This window comes from Ambystoma mexicanum, chromosome 2p (genome assembly GCF_040938575.1).
Source record: "Ambystoma mexicanum isolate Mex_15411 chromosome 2p, UKY_AmexF1_1, whole genome shotgun sequence".
In the NCBI taxonomy this organism is placed as follows: domain Eukaryota; kingdom Metazoa; phylum Chordata; class Amphibia; order Caudata; family Ambystomatidae; genus Ambystoma; species Ambystoma mexicanum.
Window position 1 is genome coordinate 1,105,918,880 of NC_090923.1, and position 19,285 is coordinate 1,105,938,164.

General features: G+C 48.7%; 1 protein-coding gene across 3 annotated transcripts in view; it reads right to left on the bottom strand.

Annotated features, from left to right (window-relative positions):
• Positions 1-2,376: 2,376 nt before the first annotated feature.
• Positions 2,377-19,285, bottom strand: part of NAA40 (N-alpha-acetyltransferase 40, NatD catalytic subunit) — a 144,276-nt gene continuing 127,367 nt past the window's right edge. For 2 of the 3 annotated variants that reach the window (XM_069645116.1, XM_069645115.1), the window contains exons 7-8: positions 7,304-7,381; positions 2,377-3,284 (exon numbers count right to left, since the gene is read on the bottom strand). In XM_069645116.1, coding sequence (XP_069501217.1) covers positions 3,143-3,284; positions 7,304-7,381 — 220 coding nt within the window. In that variant the 3' untranslated portion in view covers positions 2,377-3,142. The remainder of the gene's footprint in view (positions 3,285-7,303; positions 7,382-19,285) is intronic. The other variant, XM_069645114.1, reaches the window with a different exon arrangement.

The following is a 19,285-nucleotide window of genomic DNA, read 5'->3' on the forward strand; positions in this document are numbered from 1 at the left end:
TTGAAAGTTCTGGAGGAGTAGGGAAGCACCTGTTTGGAGGAGACTTTCATGGAGCAGACTGTAGCAGAGGTAACCACCTCGGGTGTTGTGGGTGAAAAGGCAGAGTAGGGGGAAATGGGGGGATGAGGGCCAAGGCAGGCCTGACAGTAGGAGGGGGGGGGGGGTGGAGAAGAGTGGACAAGATGTCCTGTTCTTTGGATATGAAATGGGAGGCAAAGGCTGTACAGCAGGCCTGGGAAGGAAGAGACGAGGTGGAGACTGCAGAAGTACTGGCAAGTTCCTTACAGATTTAAAAGTGTTCAGCCGTGTGGTTGGTGGCCCCAGAAATGCGGGATTGGATATGGGCCCGCTTCTTGGAATGGGTGGATAATCTGTATTGCCTTTGGAGCAGGCGACAGGCCAGTTTGTCAGAGGGTGTGCTAAAAGCCAGCCACTTCCGTTCCGCGACTCTGCACTTGCTTTTCAGCAATGCAAGGTTGGAATCATATTAATTACTGTACTTGGAAGCAGGCTTCATACAGATCCTCGTGTCAGGAGTAAGGCATCAAAGGTGTGGAAAATGGGGAGGTGAAGGTTAGCAAGGACTGAGTCAGTGGGAGAGTCAATAGAAGGGGTGGCAGGGGGAATAAAAGAGGCAGCAAAGGCAGCTACTGACACTCACTTCATTGGTCGAATGACAGAAGGAGACTGGCAGTGGGGGAAGAGGCTTACCCTGGGAGCCCACGAGCTCTAGCTGAGAGAGGAGAGCATGGTCCGACCAGGAGAGAGGTTTAGTGAAAAGGTTATAGAAAAGTAAAGGGATGTCCGCTGCAATGAGCGCATCCAGGATGTGCCCAGCTGAGTGGGTCGTCGGCCCGCAGGGAAGAATGGTGAGGGAAATGGTGAGGGAAAGTCAGAGGTTGCAGAAGAGTAAGGAGGTCACGTCAGGAGAGTCTCCTGAATATTGAAGTCTCAGAGGAGAAGCGTAGAGGTCAGGAGGGAGGAGGTAAGGTCGGCCCACTCCGACAGGAAGGGGGGACGGGGGGAATAAAATAAGAAAAATCGGCCTATAGATAGTGGTAAGAGTGAGCGAGTGGGTAGGAGACACAAAGCTTGCAGGAAAGACATTCAACGTTGGAATAGGATTTAGTGGGTATGATGGAAGCAGGGACCCATTCAGGGAAGATAAGGGCCAATCCACTGCCGACCGGTTACATCTGGGCATGGAAAGAATGTTATAGCCCCCAGGAAGGAGAATGTCAAGTGACAGAGCTGGCATTGAACCACGTCTCAGTGAGGGTGGGGACATCGAGGTCAAAGACTTCAAGAAGTTGACAGATATCAGAGGAGTGTTTAACAGAGTGTTAAACAGCAGAGTGAGTATAGAGGGTAGCTAAATGAAGCTGTTTGCAGCCTTTAAAGTCATCGAGGGGGTGTACAGGGACAAATTACACCGTCTGTAGGGGTGAAAAGGCCAGAGGGTTGGCAGGAAGAGAAGAGGCAGGAGAAAGGCAGAATTTAATAAGAGACGGAAGACTCCCGTCAAGACGGAGGTGATTGGGCCGAGTGCCCTAGGCCATGATCGTGCCATTCTGATAGACATTAATGACGCACCTGGAGGATGAGAAGTGAGCCAAGAGCACTTCGCATCTGGTTCCACCATTGATGGGTGAAGAAGAGAAAGGGGAGAGGACCGAGACCATATGGGGAGTCCATAGATCTGGAAAAGGAACGACAGAGGATGTCAGTAATAGTCTGCCTTTAGGAAGCATCAACATAGTTATCGGCAATGGGCAGGCCAGGCGACACTTCTGAAATGTTTTCCCTACAGGCTTGGAAAAAGCAGGTGGTTAGGTAACAGAGTAGCAATTAGAGTAGATGGGGGAAGACGGCGAGCACCATGAGGGAAAGGGGTAAGAGAGATGGATGCCCAGGGTTTACAATGAATTCTACAAGAACACACTTTAATATGCAAAGACGTTAATACTAGGAACACCAGCTTCACCCTTCCCTGCTGCAGTGACCAACGGCTAGTAAAGAAGGAAGCAGGTGTGACAGTGACAATGTGCAATATGGCACTAGCTAAGGACTGAAGTAAAAGTGTACATAATTGCTACATGGAGCATTCATCTTCGAAATGCACAAGTACTGCATAGACTGTACCAAGGAACTCATGTGCCTCTTACCCTAACTGATTGGGGCACAATTTTTACGCTAAAGTATCAGGGCCGGCCACATAGACCAGCACATAAAAACGCAAAGCACCTATTCCGGGCAATAAAATATAGTAAACCATGCAGTACTGTAACTTTCTCCACAGCAATCAAACATTTTGGCAAATGTATTAGGAACCATCTTAAAGCAAGTAACTACAGCATTAAAAGAACTGAGAACTGCTTAGAGTAAAAAGATCTTTATAGAAAAACACAATCAATACTGTAAAATCTGACGTTTTAAAATAACCACACAGACACTTGGGGCAAAAGGTGAGCATTTTGGCAGTGGACTAGAGCAGTACACTGAGAACAAGGAGTCCTCTACGAAGTGCTGCAATTTATATAAATATACTTATACAGACTTAACATCTGCAGTGCTCCAGAACAGAAAATAAGACCTCTCACGCAATTTCTTCTGCAAGTAACTGTGACCAGTTTCAAAGAAGAAAGTTCTGTGGCCAGGGAAAAGAAAGCAAACAATTCGTAGCATGATGGAATGAAATCAAAAAAATATACATACAAAAATAAAACATGTACAGAATGCTACAAATCAGTGTGCGATAGTGTGCAGCAAAACCAAAAAAATAGGGAATGACGAATCTGCTCACTCCTGCGATGTAGAATCTCTTATCCGTTAAAAGAAGTGATGCAAGAGTACAGTTTTCCAATAAGGCCAAGGGAATGTGCATTAGAGAAGATTCCGGATGCGTATTTTGGGGTGCAAATAGACCATAGTTTCAATAAACCGTACGCAAAAAAAGGAGCCACAAGGGAAAACTTGATCTCCCAGGGATAAATGTCCTTAAGCCATCACAACCTCTTGGGTCACTGGTGTCAACCCAAACCGGTGGGTGTGCCGAGTCTTAGACCGTAGCTCGGAAATCTAGTCTTTTATTGGTTGAGGGTACACAGGTGTAGACTGACGCATTAGGAGAGGATGAAGGGCATCAGTGGCAGCAACCCCCACAGTGGCTTCCCCCATGGGTGTGCTGGCCCTCGCCGTACTTTGTTCTTCGGCTCAGTATTTCATAGGTACACTCATCCCCACAACAGCCAGTCATGCTCGGGGAGCTCTCATCGATCTCAAACCTGGCAATAGGAAGCAAAAGGCCAGCTGTTAACTTCAAAGCCAGTGCAAAGGGCACACCAACAACAGCATGCAAAAACTATTAACAGCATGCAGGCAGTACTTTTGTGCAATTAGCCCAATCCCTGGAATTTATTTTCCAGTATACATTTACCTTACCCTAGATTGTTCAACTTCACTATGGAAGTGTAGGTCAGATTATTTCCCCCCCCCCGCTTTACATCAAGACAAAACACATGCATCCATCAAGTTAAACTACCCCCTTGTGTTATTTTGCACAAATGGTTTCTCAAATGCCATGGCATAGGTGGAATTTACAACTATGAGTGATGCAATGGTTGCGATACCGAATAAGGCACAAACGTTAGAAGACACATTTGGGGAGGAGGGTACACACAAAGGGGGAGGTGAACGGTAACTGTAATACATGTAATGGAAGCCATAGAAGACACGCAAATGCAAAGCCATCTTAGACAAATGGCACCCATCCTAGAATGTAAGCCCGAGTGTGGCGAATAATATTAGGTGCGTGAATATTAGGTACATTGCATATGCGGGAACACCTCCACCCCGGCCAGGTCCCACACAGCACATTACCTCCTCCATTGTTCCAAAGACTTACAGGCCATCGCACACAGAGAAGAATGTGCCCTGCAAGGTCATGAGAAGGGAGCAGCGCGCTTCTTGGCAGTACCATCCCGTGAGACAGATAGCAAGGCTTCCTGCGCTCAACAATCCCAACATGACAAATACAGCTTTGCAACGCTTTTCTCCTGAGACACCTGCATGCTATAGCATCGCCCAACTACAGACCACAAACCTTTTACACCCCTCGATCGATCACCAAGGTCAGAAGGCAAGGCTATCGCGCCTTCAGAAATGGGTCACATGATTTGTGCAGAGTAACAACTAAATTATAGCCAAAAACTGTGGAGGGCCTTGGGAGTTGCTGACCTGCCTGGGAATGAGTGAAGCATATGAGGTAGTGTGACCTCAGCTCTTTTACAGCCCATCAATGTGTGTGCCAGGTGTTTGCACCAACAAGGTAAAAGTGCATAACAGAGCAGCCAATTAGTGTCAAAACCAGCCTCACCACTGATGACAAACCCAGCAGCACCCACATGGATGAAGATGGACCAATAGCCTGGAATCCAATATGGAGCAGACCCTATATGTGTAGCACCCATCCAACTGGGACGGTAGAATTGTACCGCATAGTAGGAGGTCACAGGTGACACTGTCTGTAGTTCCAAGGTACTGCACCTGCTCCCAGGGGCAGAATATTCTCATGCAGCAGAGTCCTTTGCTAGTGTTTTTCTGTTTTGTGGAAATAAACACTGGTTACCTTTGCAAGTGCATCTTGGGCCTTCTTCCCTAGTGGGTTGTATTTTTTCTGGAGTGAGAATACAGGGTCGTGCCTTCACAATGCTGGAGCTGGTACTAAATACTGGAGAACCACTGTTACAGGTTCTTTTCATAGACAGATGCGCTTGCTTGGACTATTCCACCAACTTCAAGAGATAGACTTGGCAAGCTAAAATCACCACAAAAAAAGGCAGAATGCTGAAGAAACGATTTCACTGCAACACTCTGGTCCTGCGCGGATGAATTTCGGAACAGACATGCTTTTTATGAATCTCTCACCATTGTTAAGATGTCACAGAGGGGGTAATCAATAAAATCTCCAATGATGAGGCATACTTACCATTAACATTGGTGTTAAATATATTTCATAAACATGCTACTGTGAATACCCTCACAAATCAAGGCAAGGACTCTGGCCGGCCTTCACAATAGAGGATATGTAAAAATGCCCATGGTAGTCTGACTTTTTTTTTTCTTGTGATATAAATTCAAGCATAGACAAGTCAAAATTTGACTTTTCACAACAAGTCCCAATAAATCTTAACAATTAGAAAATAGCAATAAAAGAAAACAAGAACTATATTGAGCATTAATCAAAATAGAGCATCTTCACTAAAAAAAAAGAAAAATACAAAAAAGACCAAAGCTAAAAAATGTTTTACATCAGCCAAATAATTTAATTCCATAGCATTTAACGTTCGATAATTGTCCTTCTCTTCACCATTAAAATGATCTCAGCAGGTTCCATTCCTGTAGTAGCTTCACTATTTCCACGGTAAGAAAAATCTCAAGACCAGATAGATGCCAGTCTATTCCAAAAGCAGTCAGTTTCCAACCACCAATTATATGGAGCAAATCTGGCAAGCCTTTGCAATCTCATCTCAATAGTCCCTGGACAATCAATCATCAGATGTCTTATAGTCCGAATCTCCGCCTCGTTACATTTTTGGCACCTTGGATTCGACATCGCAACACCATCCCTAATATTCAGGATTTCAAGATCCGCTCTCATACCAGAATTAACAAATTTTGTTAGATAGGTGGGCACCATGGAAATGGGTTTATCAGTCAGGGTCAATGAGGCAAAAATCCTAGATTCTCTCATTGTTGCTATAGTTCTAATCCAATCCATTATTTTCATAAGTGCTTTAACTTTCATAGGATTTTGGATCAACATTACTTCGACATTCTGATTCTACTAGAGTATTAATGCACACCCTCTTTATATTATTGAGATATGAATTAGATGCCACCTGGAAAACAACCGAAACATCTTAATAGAGTGAGAGGGGAGGGGGAACCAGAATCAGCCGATACAACATAATCCACTTCCATTCCAGGCAAGCCCTTAGTGAAGGTATGCCCAGTTCATACCTTTAGGCTTGCTATGGATACAAAAAACACTCGCCTCCACAGCATACCTTCCAATCCCTCCCAGTCTATGGTATGTGGATTGGTATCAAATCCAAATAGGAGGGTCGGTATTATCCTACCAATATATTATTTAATAAGTGAGTGATGGATCATTTGCAGCATTTGTTCAGTATTCTTTTCATCTGAGAGCCTAAACCCAGGATTTTTGAGTCCAGGGCAGCTGTAACTGCCCCTTTGGTTGGATAAGATCTAACCACCGATCCCAGGTAGATCTCCAACTATTGGGATCGCTTTGATATTCAAATACCAAGAAAAAGATGTAGTCACCTTAGGTGAATGTTTAAAGATTAGGACTAGATTTCTCGGGATTTGTCTTCAGCCCATTCAGCTCTGCGTATTTCTGAAAAGCATTAAGTAGCCTCTGAAGGCCAAACTAGGTGCGATCCAACAGCACAATGTTGTCGGCATAGGCCAGCCAACTGATTTAGATTAACCCAATCTTGGGCTGGCCAATGCCAACTCCAGGATCCATTCAATCAGATCGGCTAGATAGAGGTTAAACAAAAATGGTGCTACTAAACGTCCCTACCTAACAACCCTTGTTATGGTGACGGGTTTAGAAAGACGTCCTGATCTATCAAGTCTAACATGCAATTCTGTATCCTTGTGTAATTCAATCAGGATAGCCAGCAGACCTTCTGGCAGATCCCAATTTCTTAATTTCCCCAAGAGGTGGTCCCGATTGCTAGTATCGGAAGCCTGGGACAGGTCTATCCATGCCCCAAACGGTAGTCCGCCCTTGGAGAAAGTCACTGCTCAGGGAATTCAGGTTGAGACCATTAAGATATGTAGATAGGCCTCTCCTGAAGACTGTTTGATATTTCGAAATAATGCTTTTTTTCTTTTTTAGACCATGCTTCCAAGTCCCCAAGGACGAGGCCAGGAAAATGTTATCCATCAACATCTAAGAGGGAGATCGGGTGCTAATTTGAGGGATCCAACCGATCTCTCTTAAAGATAGGAATAATGACTGCCCTTCTCCAGGAGCATGGAATTTGCTGAATTAGTCCAAAATATTCTTATGCAAAAGACTTGCGTTGGCACCATAAAAATGAGAACAATGAGATGCATTACACCAAATACATGCACTTCCCCAAAAGACTACCATCATTGTGAATATAAATTGCTGACAATGCCCCAAAATTGTGCACGTTTCCTCTGTATGTGCAATTAAGCAGAACTACACATTGATGGATTAAGTGGAGAATGAAAGGATACTTACTGCAAAGCTTCTCTGAAGAACTGGTAGGCCCCGTGATTGTGCTTGAATACAGTGAGCATAACCTTCTTCATTTGGGTGCTGAAATTGAAGAAAGATTATTTAAACTAATTTCTCACATGATACAAGTACAAAAGGACGCACCCTCTCAAAAAAGTTCCCAAATGTGCAGGAGGAGTCATACCAGTGCAAGTGAAGGACTAGATAAATTGTTTAGTCTCCAAATGTGCCCAAAAAAGGCACCCAGGTAGTAATAAGTATGACAGATCAACCTCTAACACAAGGGGTACAAATTCAAACTGCAAATTACCAGACCAAAAAAAAAAAAAAAAAAAAAAACGACCACTCGCCATATCCATTCTATACATACACAGAGCACACCATATCTTATTCACCAAGAGCCAAATATCACTAGCCAATTGGTAGTGGCGAGTGCACATTTTACACCCCGGAAACATATTCCACTTGATCAGGAATTATTATATAACAAAGTATTTTATATTCAAAGCTTGAGAGGCAGACAATATTTTGGCCAATGCATTTCAGGGTCCACATCTGGCTTTAATTGAGAGCTTGAAAGAATCAGTTTTCCAAACAATTAAAAACTGAACACCTCAACCAACTGTCAAATAGTAACAAACAAAACTTGGGGCAAACGAAACAAATAGTCTGAGGCAGCAGTTCAAATCGTTTATTGTGTCTTGATGAAGGACCGTAAGAGTCTGATATGCATTGGGCAATACTGTCTGCCTCTCGAGTTACATTAAAATATTTTGCAATACAATTATTCAGGTTCAAGTGAAATATGTTACTGATTAACCTGTAATAGTCATTACTACCAGAGTGCAGCCAGTACTGGTTTGTTTCCTCAGTCTTTTTTAACTTGCTATTTCTACTTTGTGCAGAGTAATCTACGGCATGCACAGTATGTAAAACCTACTGCATAATAATTGTACCTAAACTTTGAGTGGTGCCCGCACTCTCACTACAAATACAGCACCCATTCCATCTTTAGGTAACTGGATGCATACCTTTGATCCATTTCCAAGCAGGAGATTATCTAGGTGCATTGATTGGGCAGCAGAATGTGTGTTGCCAAATAGGTGCGAAACAATCGCTTTATTACATCTTCTAATGGTTACATCAGGTTAGCTTACTGGAACCGTTACAAGGAACAGACTGGCTCCCATCACCCAGGCAGGGGCTCTTCAACTGCCTGGGCTTGGAACCCCCACCACAATCATTCCTTCATTCACTCCATAACATGCCACCTTGCATCACATGCTTCTACACTCACTTCCAAGCACATCATTACACATCTCTCCTTCTTCCAGAATCACTACATGCACATCACACATTCACAGGGCACAGCATGAAACTAGCGCACGCACGCACGCACGCACACACAATGCGCCTATTTAATAGAGGGGTGCAACTCTGTATAAACAATGGGAAGCGGCCCCCCCTTCTTGAACCCTCAATCCGCAATGCGGAAGTAAACGAAGACCGAGGCCACTCCTAGACTTGAGAAACCTGCACCATGGGAGAGAGGCCCAGTCACCCCAACGCCAAGTACACAAAGATGGAGGCTACACCTATACTCGAGAACCCTGTACAGTGGGTGGGAACCTTGCCCAGGTTTCAAAAAAAGAGCTCATCACACAATGATTCACCTAAATTCAAGAATCCTGCATGGTGGGTGGGGCCTAGGATTCCTGAGGCCGCAGGTTTCGGACTATAATACGGAAGGTTTCCGTAATGTGCCTGTCATCGATGGTTTGTTGTACCTAAATTAGGGAGTGCATTGATAGTCGGAGATTGCAAGTGTTGAGAGCTTCCCAGAATGTGGGATGCAGGTCAACAGTGAGAGCGATGACTGAAGGATGGGCGTGTGCCAGCCTGGGCTACTTATTGTTAGTATTCTCATGCGTAACCGGCGGGCGGGGCAATTTGAGACAGTTGCGAGTGTGCTGCAGCGAGTTGCTGGCTTACCTGGAGTGCTTGTCGGGTGGGGGGGTTGTTGTGGGTGGGTTGATAGTGGATCAATCAGGTGCGCCACAAAGAAAGCTGTTGGCTTACCTGGGGGAACTAGTCGGCTGGCAGGGTTGTTGAGTGATATGTGGTGGTGTGTCGGGTGAAACTGCTGCAACAGCTGCTGGCCCGTTTTGTGGTTGTCAGGTGGGGGTGTGATTATGGGTGGGTTGGCAGTGGATCAGGTGTGTCGCAACGAAAGCCGCTGGCTTACCCGGAGTACTAGTCGGCTGGCTGGCAGTGCTGTTTGAGCAATATGTGGTATTGTGTCACGTAAAAAGAGCCCGTAGCTGCCGCCGACCTCCGAACTGCTGTGCAGGAGTCCTCCCTCTTGTCCCCACGACTGATGCACAGGAATACACGATCTGCAGGTCTGCAACTAGGACAGAAGCCAGCTGGACCCTCTTCTTCTAACCTAAGGTACTGTGCCGACTCAGGGGTACTTAACACTTTGTCTGTAGCTTGCTTGTCTCAGTTGAGATTTGCAGTAGTTGCTTTCAGGAGTTATTCTAGCTCAAACACGTGCAACAGCTTGTGGGCCAACAGTGATTTTCTACAACAAACTAACTTTGTGCAAGACTTTTTGCTATCCAAGAAGGGCCCCAGCTCAATAGATTTTGCTCCAATTGACTTTGGCTGTCCTGGTTCCCTGCAGTCTCTAGTCATTGACTGATTCCAATTGTCCCTCATAGGTGATACATTGGCGACAGATTGGTTTTTAACTAATATTGCTGGGAAAGGTTACCTACTACCAAGAGGAAAAGGGTGGTGTAATCTCCCACAGGGTTACTACTCAAGCTCCCCCCTACTTCCTCTGGTGATTTTTCATGTCAACAAGGAGGGGTGAGCTTGAGTAGTAACCTTGTGTGAGTCTACACCACCCTTGTACTCTTGGAAAAGGTAACCCACCTATTGGTATAGGTCTGTATCACACAAGTTGGGAGAGTGACTGAGCAGCCAGACTTCTCATGAGGGGTAAATGAGAGCTGTAGAGCCGTAGCATCGAAATCCACAATTAGAAGTATCCAAATAACACTTACACTCAAGGTTTTCTAGTAAAATAATCATTTAACGGTGAGTTTTAAATAAGCATTCTTCAAAAAGGGCAATGTGCAACAATAAAAATAGACTTCAGAATACGTTCTCAGAATCAAGGCAAAGCAAGTAGATGCTCTTTAGAGATACTTCATACACTTGCTACACCCGGAGGTGACTTCAACTAGGACAGTAATGGCATTTATATATTATTTTTGCACTTTGTAAATTCTGAGTTTGGTCGGAAAGGAAAGGTTTAAGGAAGAAAAGGTAGTTTAGATAAAATCGTTTGCTTGACACCATTGGCTCAGGAGCCAGTCCTGCATATGAAACACTTGTGTAATAGGTGCGTTATAAATGCCATATCATATGACGCATGCGCAGAGTGGCGTGTGGAACCAGGAAAATGCAGGATGCCATAATTCCTAATAGCCGCATGGCTTTTCGTACGGTTAACTGATGACTGGCTACATACGGAGGGATCTGGTACAACATGTTTTGTACCAGATCCCTCCGTACAACATGTTTGGTAAGTGCTGGCCACTGTACGAGGGTGATACTCCTGTACTGCAGGAACCCTGAGGGGTGCGATAAAAAACTGCCCACGGAAGGACCAGATGGTATTAAAACACCTGGTGTTGCACATGCAACCCTCTAGAGATTTGGTTGAGAGATTTTAATGTCTCATGCTCTTGCTTTGACGTCTCAAGAGCGTTGTCCACTGCTCTGCCAAAGAGCTGACTCCTCAATGGGTTAACCGATGAGCAAGGCTTGCGTCTCGGGTTTAAACCTGGCCAAGCATGGCATTTTAAAAGAGTTCCCTATGCTAAAACTCTGCCAGCCATGTCTGCCGCATCAATCGAGTTTAAGATATTCTACGCGACTAGATGTCCTTCCTGCACGAGCGCAAGAGGTTGCAATTTAGTTAGTTCAGGAACATTCTGAAGTCCATCTTGTACCAGGCCCCACTGGACATCATTAAAGCTGGCAATCAGAGCGGTGTTATTAGCAATGCAGGGAACGCCACAGGGAACCAGGCTGCACCTCACTGAGGAGGTCCAACAAGGCCGAAACATGTCTGGGGTTGCTTGGTTTTCTGTGTAGAGGGGACCTGGCCTAGCAGTTCGGGCTGGGCTGCTACCTTCGGTGGCAGCAGCTGCTGACTGATTTGCACATGGCTGGTCCCCTTTTGCAATGGCGCAGACGGGCTAAAAAACGGTGGTGTGGAAGGTTGCCCAGAGCAATTGCCAGTGATTTAGATTCATTTGAAACCTTCCACCCATCACTTTTGTGGTCCATTAGCAATGCAGGTGACATAGGCCGTTGAAGTAATGCTCTTGCCCAAGGCATAGAGTTTCTTACAGTCTTTATCAGACGGGCCACAGATTAAGATAGGGGAACACCTGCACGTTTTCTAGTAGTGGTAACCACCAGGAGTCTGGAAAGTGTGTCCCCGAATATATGAAGTGGATCAGTGGGTGCAGGCCGAAACATCTCCACGGGCAGATTCACCGCCCGAGTAAGGGATGGCGTAAGTAAAGAAGGGGGAATGCGCTCATTAATGGAGTCGAGAAGATGGATAGCCTGGCTGGCTGGAACTTTTTTCTTTGAGGATGTTTTCCACAAAGTCTGAGTCGGGCATCACTTCCCGAGTGACAATTTTAAAATGGTCTGCTGTCTTCCTGAGAAAGTAATTGAAGAGCAGCGGGTTGTCAATATAGGGAAGCCTCACTGGGCTAGGTAACGGGAGGGGCATCCCAAAAAATATCCAGGCTCTGCCTCATGAGCAGGGGTAGGGGGCCAGTTCCCCAGGTCATCTGTGTGAAGCCATGCATCTGGATCTTGAGAAATAGGGTCCTGGGAAACATCACTATGATCTGGACCATCACCGTGAGTATACTGATCATCCTGAAATGTCTTCAGAGGGAGCAGGTTCTTTCAAAGCAGGAGAGGCAGGGTCCATAGGGGCCTGAAGCCCAGGAGACTTGCAGGGCCTAGGACCTCCTGAGTGGAAATTCCATAGAACAGTGCATTTGTCCCATGTTTGTTCTCAGTAGATGGGCTCCCACACAGCTTTTGAATTCTTTAAAAAACTTGGGGTTTTACCCAAAGTAACCAAGGGTAATCTAGACATTGGACACTTGCTCTCTGTGCCTTAGAGTGGCTCAGCTTCACCTGGCGCTGTAATTAGACCATACAAGCCCACAGGTGAGCAGACGGGCACTATAGACACTTTGCCATCCAGCTGCCAACATAAACCATCCAACGCACGGTGAATCTGTGAATAGGGAAGGCTAGAGGGGTAGCTGGGCCATTGGAACAGGTAAAGGCCAAGACACGGCAACCTCCAGGGCGAAAGAAGAACAACTCAACTGCGCCTGAGTCCCCTAGGCCCAACACTGGTGATTGCCCACAACACTCAGGACCTGCAATTATAGGACTCTTACCCCCGGCAGAGGTCCCCACCATAGGGTGGACACGCGAGAGACAGCCAGGCTTGGCCTGCAGCGCTAGCTTCTCCATCCTGGCTGATACTTGCAAAGCAGGACACCACAAACTTGGCGGGAAGGTTTAGTGGCAGCTGACTGCCTCTGTGTGGCCAGACCCCGGTGCTCTCTGGAGGGCCGGTCCGCAGACAGACCCTATCGAACACCACGGACCTCAGCTGCTCATGGCCCACATCATCAGCAAGAGTTTCACTTAAAGCGTTATCGCTAACACACAAAAGCCTTAAGAACCATGCACCCAGTTATCTGGCCAGTATATTCTTTACACACCTCGTCAAGACCACTCAGAAGTGCTCAGGCCAACTGTCTGTCCATTCCTCGCTTCAACCTTCATAGATCAGGCAGGAGCAGTTTCCCAGTCCTGGCTGCGAATCTTTGGAACACATTACCCAATCCACTCAGAGCAGAACCATCCTTCCGGGCCTTCAAGAGAAAAGCCAAAGCCTGGTTGTCAATCCAAGATCATCCATGATTCCTAGCACCCACTGACCACTAGGATTTGCCATACTAGCACCAACTTGTTAGCCTGATTAATTAATATGTATAGAAATTGTATATTATCCTAAATTACCTCCTTATTGCTTTGTTTTTCCCCTTTTTGGATTCTACTGTATGTAATCTATATTATCCCGGTAACTTAAGTAATGCGCCCGGATGCCCCTGGGCCTGGTGCGCTCTATGAATAAAAATACAAAAATACAAGGTCTAAATCGGGCAAGGGAGGCAAACAACAGGCAAAGCTACACTTTGACTCGCCTGGACAGCCCAAAACCAGCCACATGATGGAGGCATCTTCGGACATAATTCCCAGGCACCGTCTCAGGACCCGGTTTACCCAGCTACAGTCCGGTATCCAGTCCCTGGATAGGAAACTTGACTCACTTACCTGCAAAGTAGACCACATGCAGGTCCGGCTGGATAAACACGGCAAGAGATTAAATGAAGCAGAGAGGAGGATCTCTGAGGTCGAGGACACATCCACCTCTACAGCCGGAGAGATAACCTGAGTGCAGAGGGCGCTGAGAGAATTTACCGATAAATAGGATGATCTAAAGTCGAGGCTGAGGAGGAACAATCTCAGGATAGTCAGGGTTCCGGAAGCGAATGAGCCGAAGAATATGGAAACCTTCGTGGGAAGAACTACTACAGGAGTCACTGGGCTCTGAATGATTATCTGCAGTGTGCATTGTCGAAAGGGCGTACCACATTTCGAGCAGAAGGAGACCGGCCCCTGGCCCTCCACGACGCCAGATTATAGCCAGAATTTTGAATTATCAGGACAGAGACGTGGCCCTCCGGAAGGCTAGGGGGAAGAGCTTGGTTCTATACAAGGGCGACACAATCAGAATGTTCCCGGACTTCTCAGACAAAGTGCAGGCATCGAGGAGGACCTTCCTGAATGTCAAGAAACGGCTACGAGAACGGGGATGAAATACGCAATGATGTTTTCAGCCAGACAGAGTTGAGCATAATGTACCCCGGAGGAAGCTGCTGCTTTCCCGGACCAGCAACCCAGACTCCCTCAAGTGCAAGGAAACAACGAATAACACTGGGCTAATCTATTGATGTAAGGGGCTGTATGGTGGAGGTGGGAGACTTCTGTCATGATGGGGGAAATCACTTATTATAGGTGTGCCAGGGGGTCGGGCTCACGGCTACCCCTCAAGTAGAAGCTTAAGTGGGATGGGTACGCTGAACAGTTGGGGTTATCAGCAGAGGGGGGTTTCAGTTCTCCGTTTTGGAGTTGAGGTGGGGTGGGAGGGGCGTGCTATACATCACTGACATATTGGGGTTGTTGGTGGGGGGGGGGATTTATGGTACACTCAATCTGATAGTTCAAACTTCATGCCCGCGCTGTGCCCACAGAAGAAGACCATCGCCTTACAGATCGCTCCACATGGTGTCGGGCAGGTGGCTAGTCTTAACCTTTGCACCTGGAATGTCAGGGGGTTAAGATGTCCCACTAAATGCCGTAAGATTTTACTCTAAATGCAGCGTCACCACATTGAGATATCATTCCTTCAAGAGACCCACTTAACACCCGAGTCTAGATTCCGGAAATCATGGGGATGCCACAGATACTTTTCTTCATATTCATCATATGCGAGGGGGGGTGTGCACCCTAATACGCAACACGGCCGGATTCCAACTGGTGAACGTGGTATGCAATGGGGGTGGGGGAGGCCTTATAGTCCAGGGCACTATCCAGGGTAAACTTTATACAGTAATAAACTATTATGGTCCGTAATCGGACAACAGACACTGGAAGGGGTAGATCACCAGTTAGGGGAGCTACCACCTGGGGAAATAATATGGGCCGGCGACAACGCAGTAATGCAGCCCGAGCTTAACCGGACACACCCTGCAGACAGCACATCCCACCCCGACAAATAAGGTACAAGCTGACATTCTGAAGCAGATGCAAGAATACCAAGCCCTGGCACTCAGGGAGGTTCAATACATGGGAAACGTATCCAATATTCGTCAATACGGGGAGGGGAATGTACCGGGCTGCACGCTGGCAAGGGCTACCAAGAAAGACTATGCAGGGGGCAGGGTCCAGGCCATAGCAGATGAGCAGGGACGGGACTGGTTCGAAGATGCTGAAATACTACACCAATTTTTCAAATTCTACAGTCATCTATAGGCGGATGTTGAGGGATACCTCGACCAGATGGCCCTATAATGGTGCAATGACGATCAAATGGAATATATGAACCGACCCATTTCACTGCCCGAGGTGCTGTGCCCTATAAAATCTCTGCCAAGTGGTAAATCGCAGGACCTGATGGGTTCATAGCAGAATTTTACAAGCACTATGCAGACACACTGGGCCCCCATCTGCTTGCAATGTTCCAACACAGCTTAACGTCAGGGCTGTTAGCAGAAACACTAGGAGGCAGTGGTGGTGGTATTGCTGAAACAGGATAAACCTAGTAATGACTGCTTCTCCTATCGCCCGATTTCCCTGATTAACATAGATAACAAGATCTTAGCCAAAATCCTGGCTTCACGCTGATCGCCAGCTATGTCTGGGATGGTAAAGGCAGACCAAGCAGGCTTTATCCTGGGTCGGTCCACATCGTACGGACTTCAAAGAATGTTCAGGCTGATGGCGGCAATCACGCCCACAGACTGTTGTGGCGGCCCTGCTGGACGCCACCAAGGTGTTCGACTCGGTCGAAAGGCCATTCTTATTTGCTGTGCTGATGGGTGAACGCTATATCGCCATGGTCAAACTGCTATACACATGGCCGATGGAATGGTGCGGGTGAATGCCCAATTGACACCAGTCATAGTGCTGTAAAGAGGAACACGACACGCTTTCACTGCTGCTCTTCGCGCTGGCGATCGAACCCTTTGCCGAAAGGGTGAGAACTGCATCTCCATTGCGGGGTTCAGTTATATACCCACAGGGTCATCATATCTTTAGATGCGGATGACATGGTGATATTCGTCACAGACCCCCGAGACTAGCCTATACCCGATAATGAAAGACATACAGCACTTCGGGGATGTATCTGGACTGATGGTCAACACCTAAGTCTGTAATCTCCCCCGCCCAACGGAAAAGGTAAAACAATTCCAGGACGGGTGGGGATTTCAAAAGCACACAACCCAAACTCGCCCTCTGGGTATCGACATCGCTAGGGACAATAATGTGGTATACCACTGCAACTATCTGAGAACCCTCGATCAGGCCTGCGGGGCCATGTCAAGATGGAACAATCTGTACGGCCGGATATCAGTTATCAAAATGACACTTCTTCCAAGGTTTTTGTATTTCTTCCTAAACGCTCCAATAAGTGTCCCAGGGGAATTCTTTCGTAGCCTGAAATCAGCAGTTTTACACTTTCTATGAGCGGGCAAACCAGCTAGAATATCATGGGATAAACTAACTGCACCTATACACGCTGGCGGATTGGCGCTGCCTGAATTCGAAACCTATTACAACGCAGCACAAGTGAGGTTCCTTAAGTATTGAAGGATGTGAGAAACTTTTTGAGGGATATCAACGTATGAGCCTCTGCGCCCTGAAGTCCTTGAGATACAAAAAACAGTGTTGCATGCACACGAACATTAAAACAGAGAAAAAAGGCCACCAGGGGGCGCACAGGCAATGGCTGCCTGAGTGCACAGCTCCCGCCTTGACTGGGTCACCGTAGGGGATTGAGCCCCCCCTCCTTGCCCCCCTGGCAGGCCCACCTCGAAGGATCCGCCTGGGGACCCCCCCGGGCACCCACCAGGCGAAAGAGCGGCGCTCGGGGTCCCCGGATAGCAGTTCGGGACCCGGGCCTTTCCGAGCGACTTGCTGGGCGCCGCGGAGCCGGAGGAGAGGCGCTCCTCGCTCGCGCCATTCTGACCCTTAACTCGGCCTGCCCCCTCCCCGCGGCCGACCTCCTCGACTGGAGCGGAGGACCGGACTGAACGGGGACCGGCCCCTCGGAGGCCAGGAGACATCGTGGCAGCCCCGGGAACGGGACCCCCCCGCCCTCTGCCCCTCCCCACGATCCAGACGGCGCCAAACGAGGATCCCCCAGCGAGGTGGAAGACGGGCACTCTCTTGGCACCCGAAAGCCCGACACAACAGGTCCGGGGTCCGGAGTCCCCCCTGGACCCACGTGGCAAGCACAGCACGGATCTGCCCCCCCCTCAGGGGACCTTGATCGCGGGCCGGCGCGGCCCTGAGTGACGTGGCGGTTGGGCCGCGGGCTGCCAGGGACCCCCGGAGGGCGCCGCAGAACACCAGCGGATCGTGCTGCACCCCCGGACACAGAGACTGGGCCACGGGCCCCTGGAGCTACCCGGGAGCGAGGCCCCTGCCTGCAAGGGTGGGGCGTGTGCCCGCCCGGAGGTGGCCCCACCTCCCCCCTACCTTCTGGAGAACGGGTTTGTGTACAGGAGTTGAGGCAATTCCCCCCCCCCCCCCCCTGTCTGTTTGGACGCCCCGGCCCCCCCCCCTTTTTTTTTGTTTCCCGGAGACTCAAAGCCAGCTTTCCTAGACGTGGGAGGATACCCGGGTGCGAGGCCCCCGCCGGTCGCAGGTGGGGCGTGTGCCCGCCCGGGGGTGGACCCCCCCCCCCCCCCCCATCTCCATATTTAGTGCCCACTGGCTGGGGCTGGGGGCATCGGCCCCTACCCCCCCACCCAACGAGAACAACCCGCCTGCCCAGGCCACAGGGGCCCTCCAGGCGCCACCACCCCCTCTCAGGGAGACCGGAGGAGGCCGAAATCGGGCACGAGGAACTTGCCCAGGGTGTGAGGCCCCCGCCGGCAGACAGGCGGGGCGTGTGCCCACCCCCCCCAGACTACGATATTACCCAGGGGGCATCTGGGAAAACCCCATGCGGGGCGAGGGGTGACCGGACCGCGCCTCCTCTGCCCCAGCGCGCTCCCCCCCGAAACAGAGTCCAGGGAAGCGTCAGATGAGCTGGAGGGAAGCCCTGCAGGGATACCGCTTCCAGAACACTGCAAGGGGCAGCGGGGGCACGAGCCTCAAGAGGACCATGGCCCATTCGGAGGGTGCAGCCCCGTCCCCAGCTGCAATGGAAAGGGGCTTTGCCTCGATTTTACAGGAAATCAGGGACATGCGGTCCGACATAGCCCAGAAATTTGAGAAAATGGACCAAAGGGTGGACAAGGTTGAGGACAGATTGTTGCAGGTCGAGACCAACCAATCGTCTTCGGCAGCCCAGGACGTACAAACATACATGAGGCTGGCGGCCCTGGAGAAGAGGGACGAGGAAAGAGCTCGGCAGATGAACGATTTCGAGAACAGGGAGAGGAGAAACAACCTCAGAATTTTTGGGGTGACGAGACAGAAGGGGAAACGGAGAGGGACATCACCCGAGTGGTGTGTGAAATCATCACCCTTTTATTCGCAGACGAGATGACGAGATGACAACCGAACCCACCTTCGACAGGGTACAGAGAGCGGGGGGCAGTGCGGGGGCCCCCAGATCGATTTTGGTCCGGTTCCACTTCTACACAGAGAAAATGAAAGTACTGGAGGCGGCCAGAAAGGCCAGAGAAATCACTTACAATAACGCCCAGGTCTCCATATACCAGGACCTCTCTGCCTACACGCTGGCTAAGCGTAGAATGTGTCGCCCCCCTCACGCAACTACTCAAGGAGAAGGGCATACACTACAGATGGGGCTATCCAGGAATACACAGTGGACTCGAACCCCAGGAGGGGCCCAACGGGGCCGGAGCATGGCAGACCCAACGGCCCTGGACCGTCCGGTGAAAGAAGAAAGCGCACCGGCGCGAGGAAATACAGGAAAATGAACACCCCTTCCCCAGCGAAAGACGGAGAACGGAATGACTCAGAGGACTGAAATGGGGATGTCCGATCGGGTCCTCGATAGATGGGCGCAGATCCGGTGATTTCATTATTTACATCGTCCTA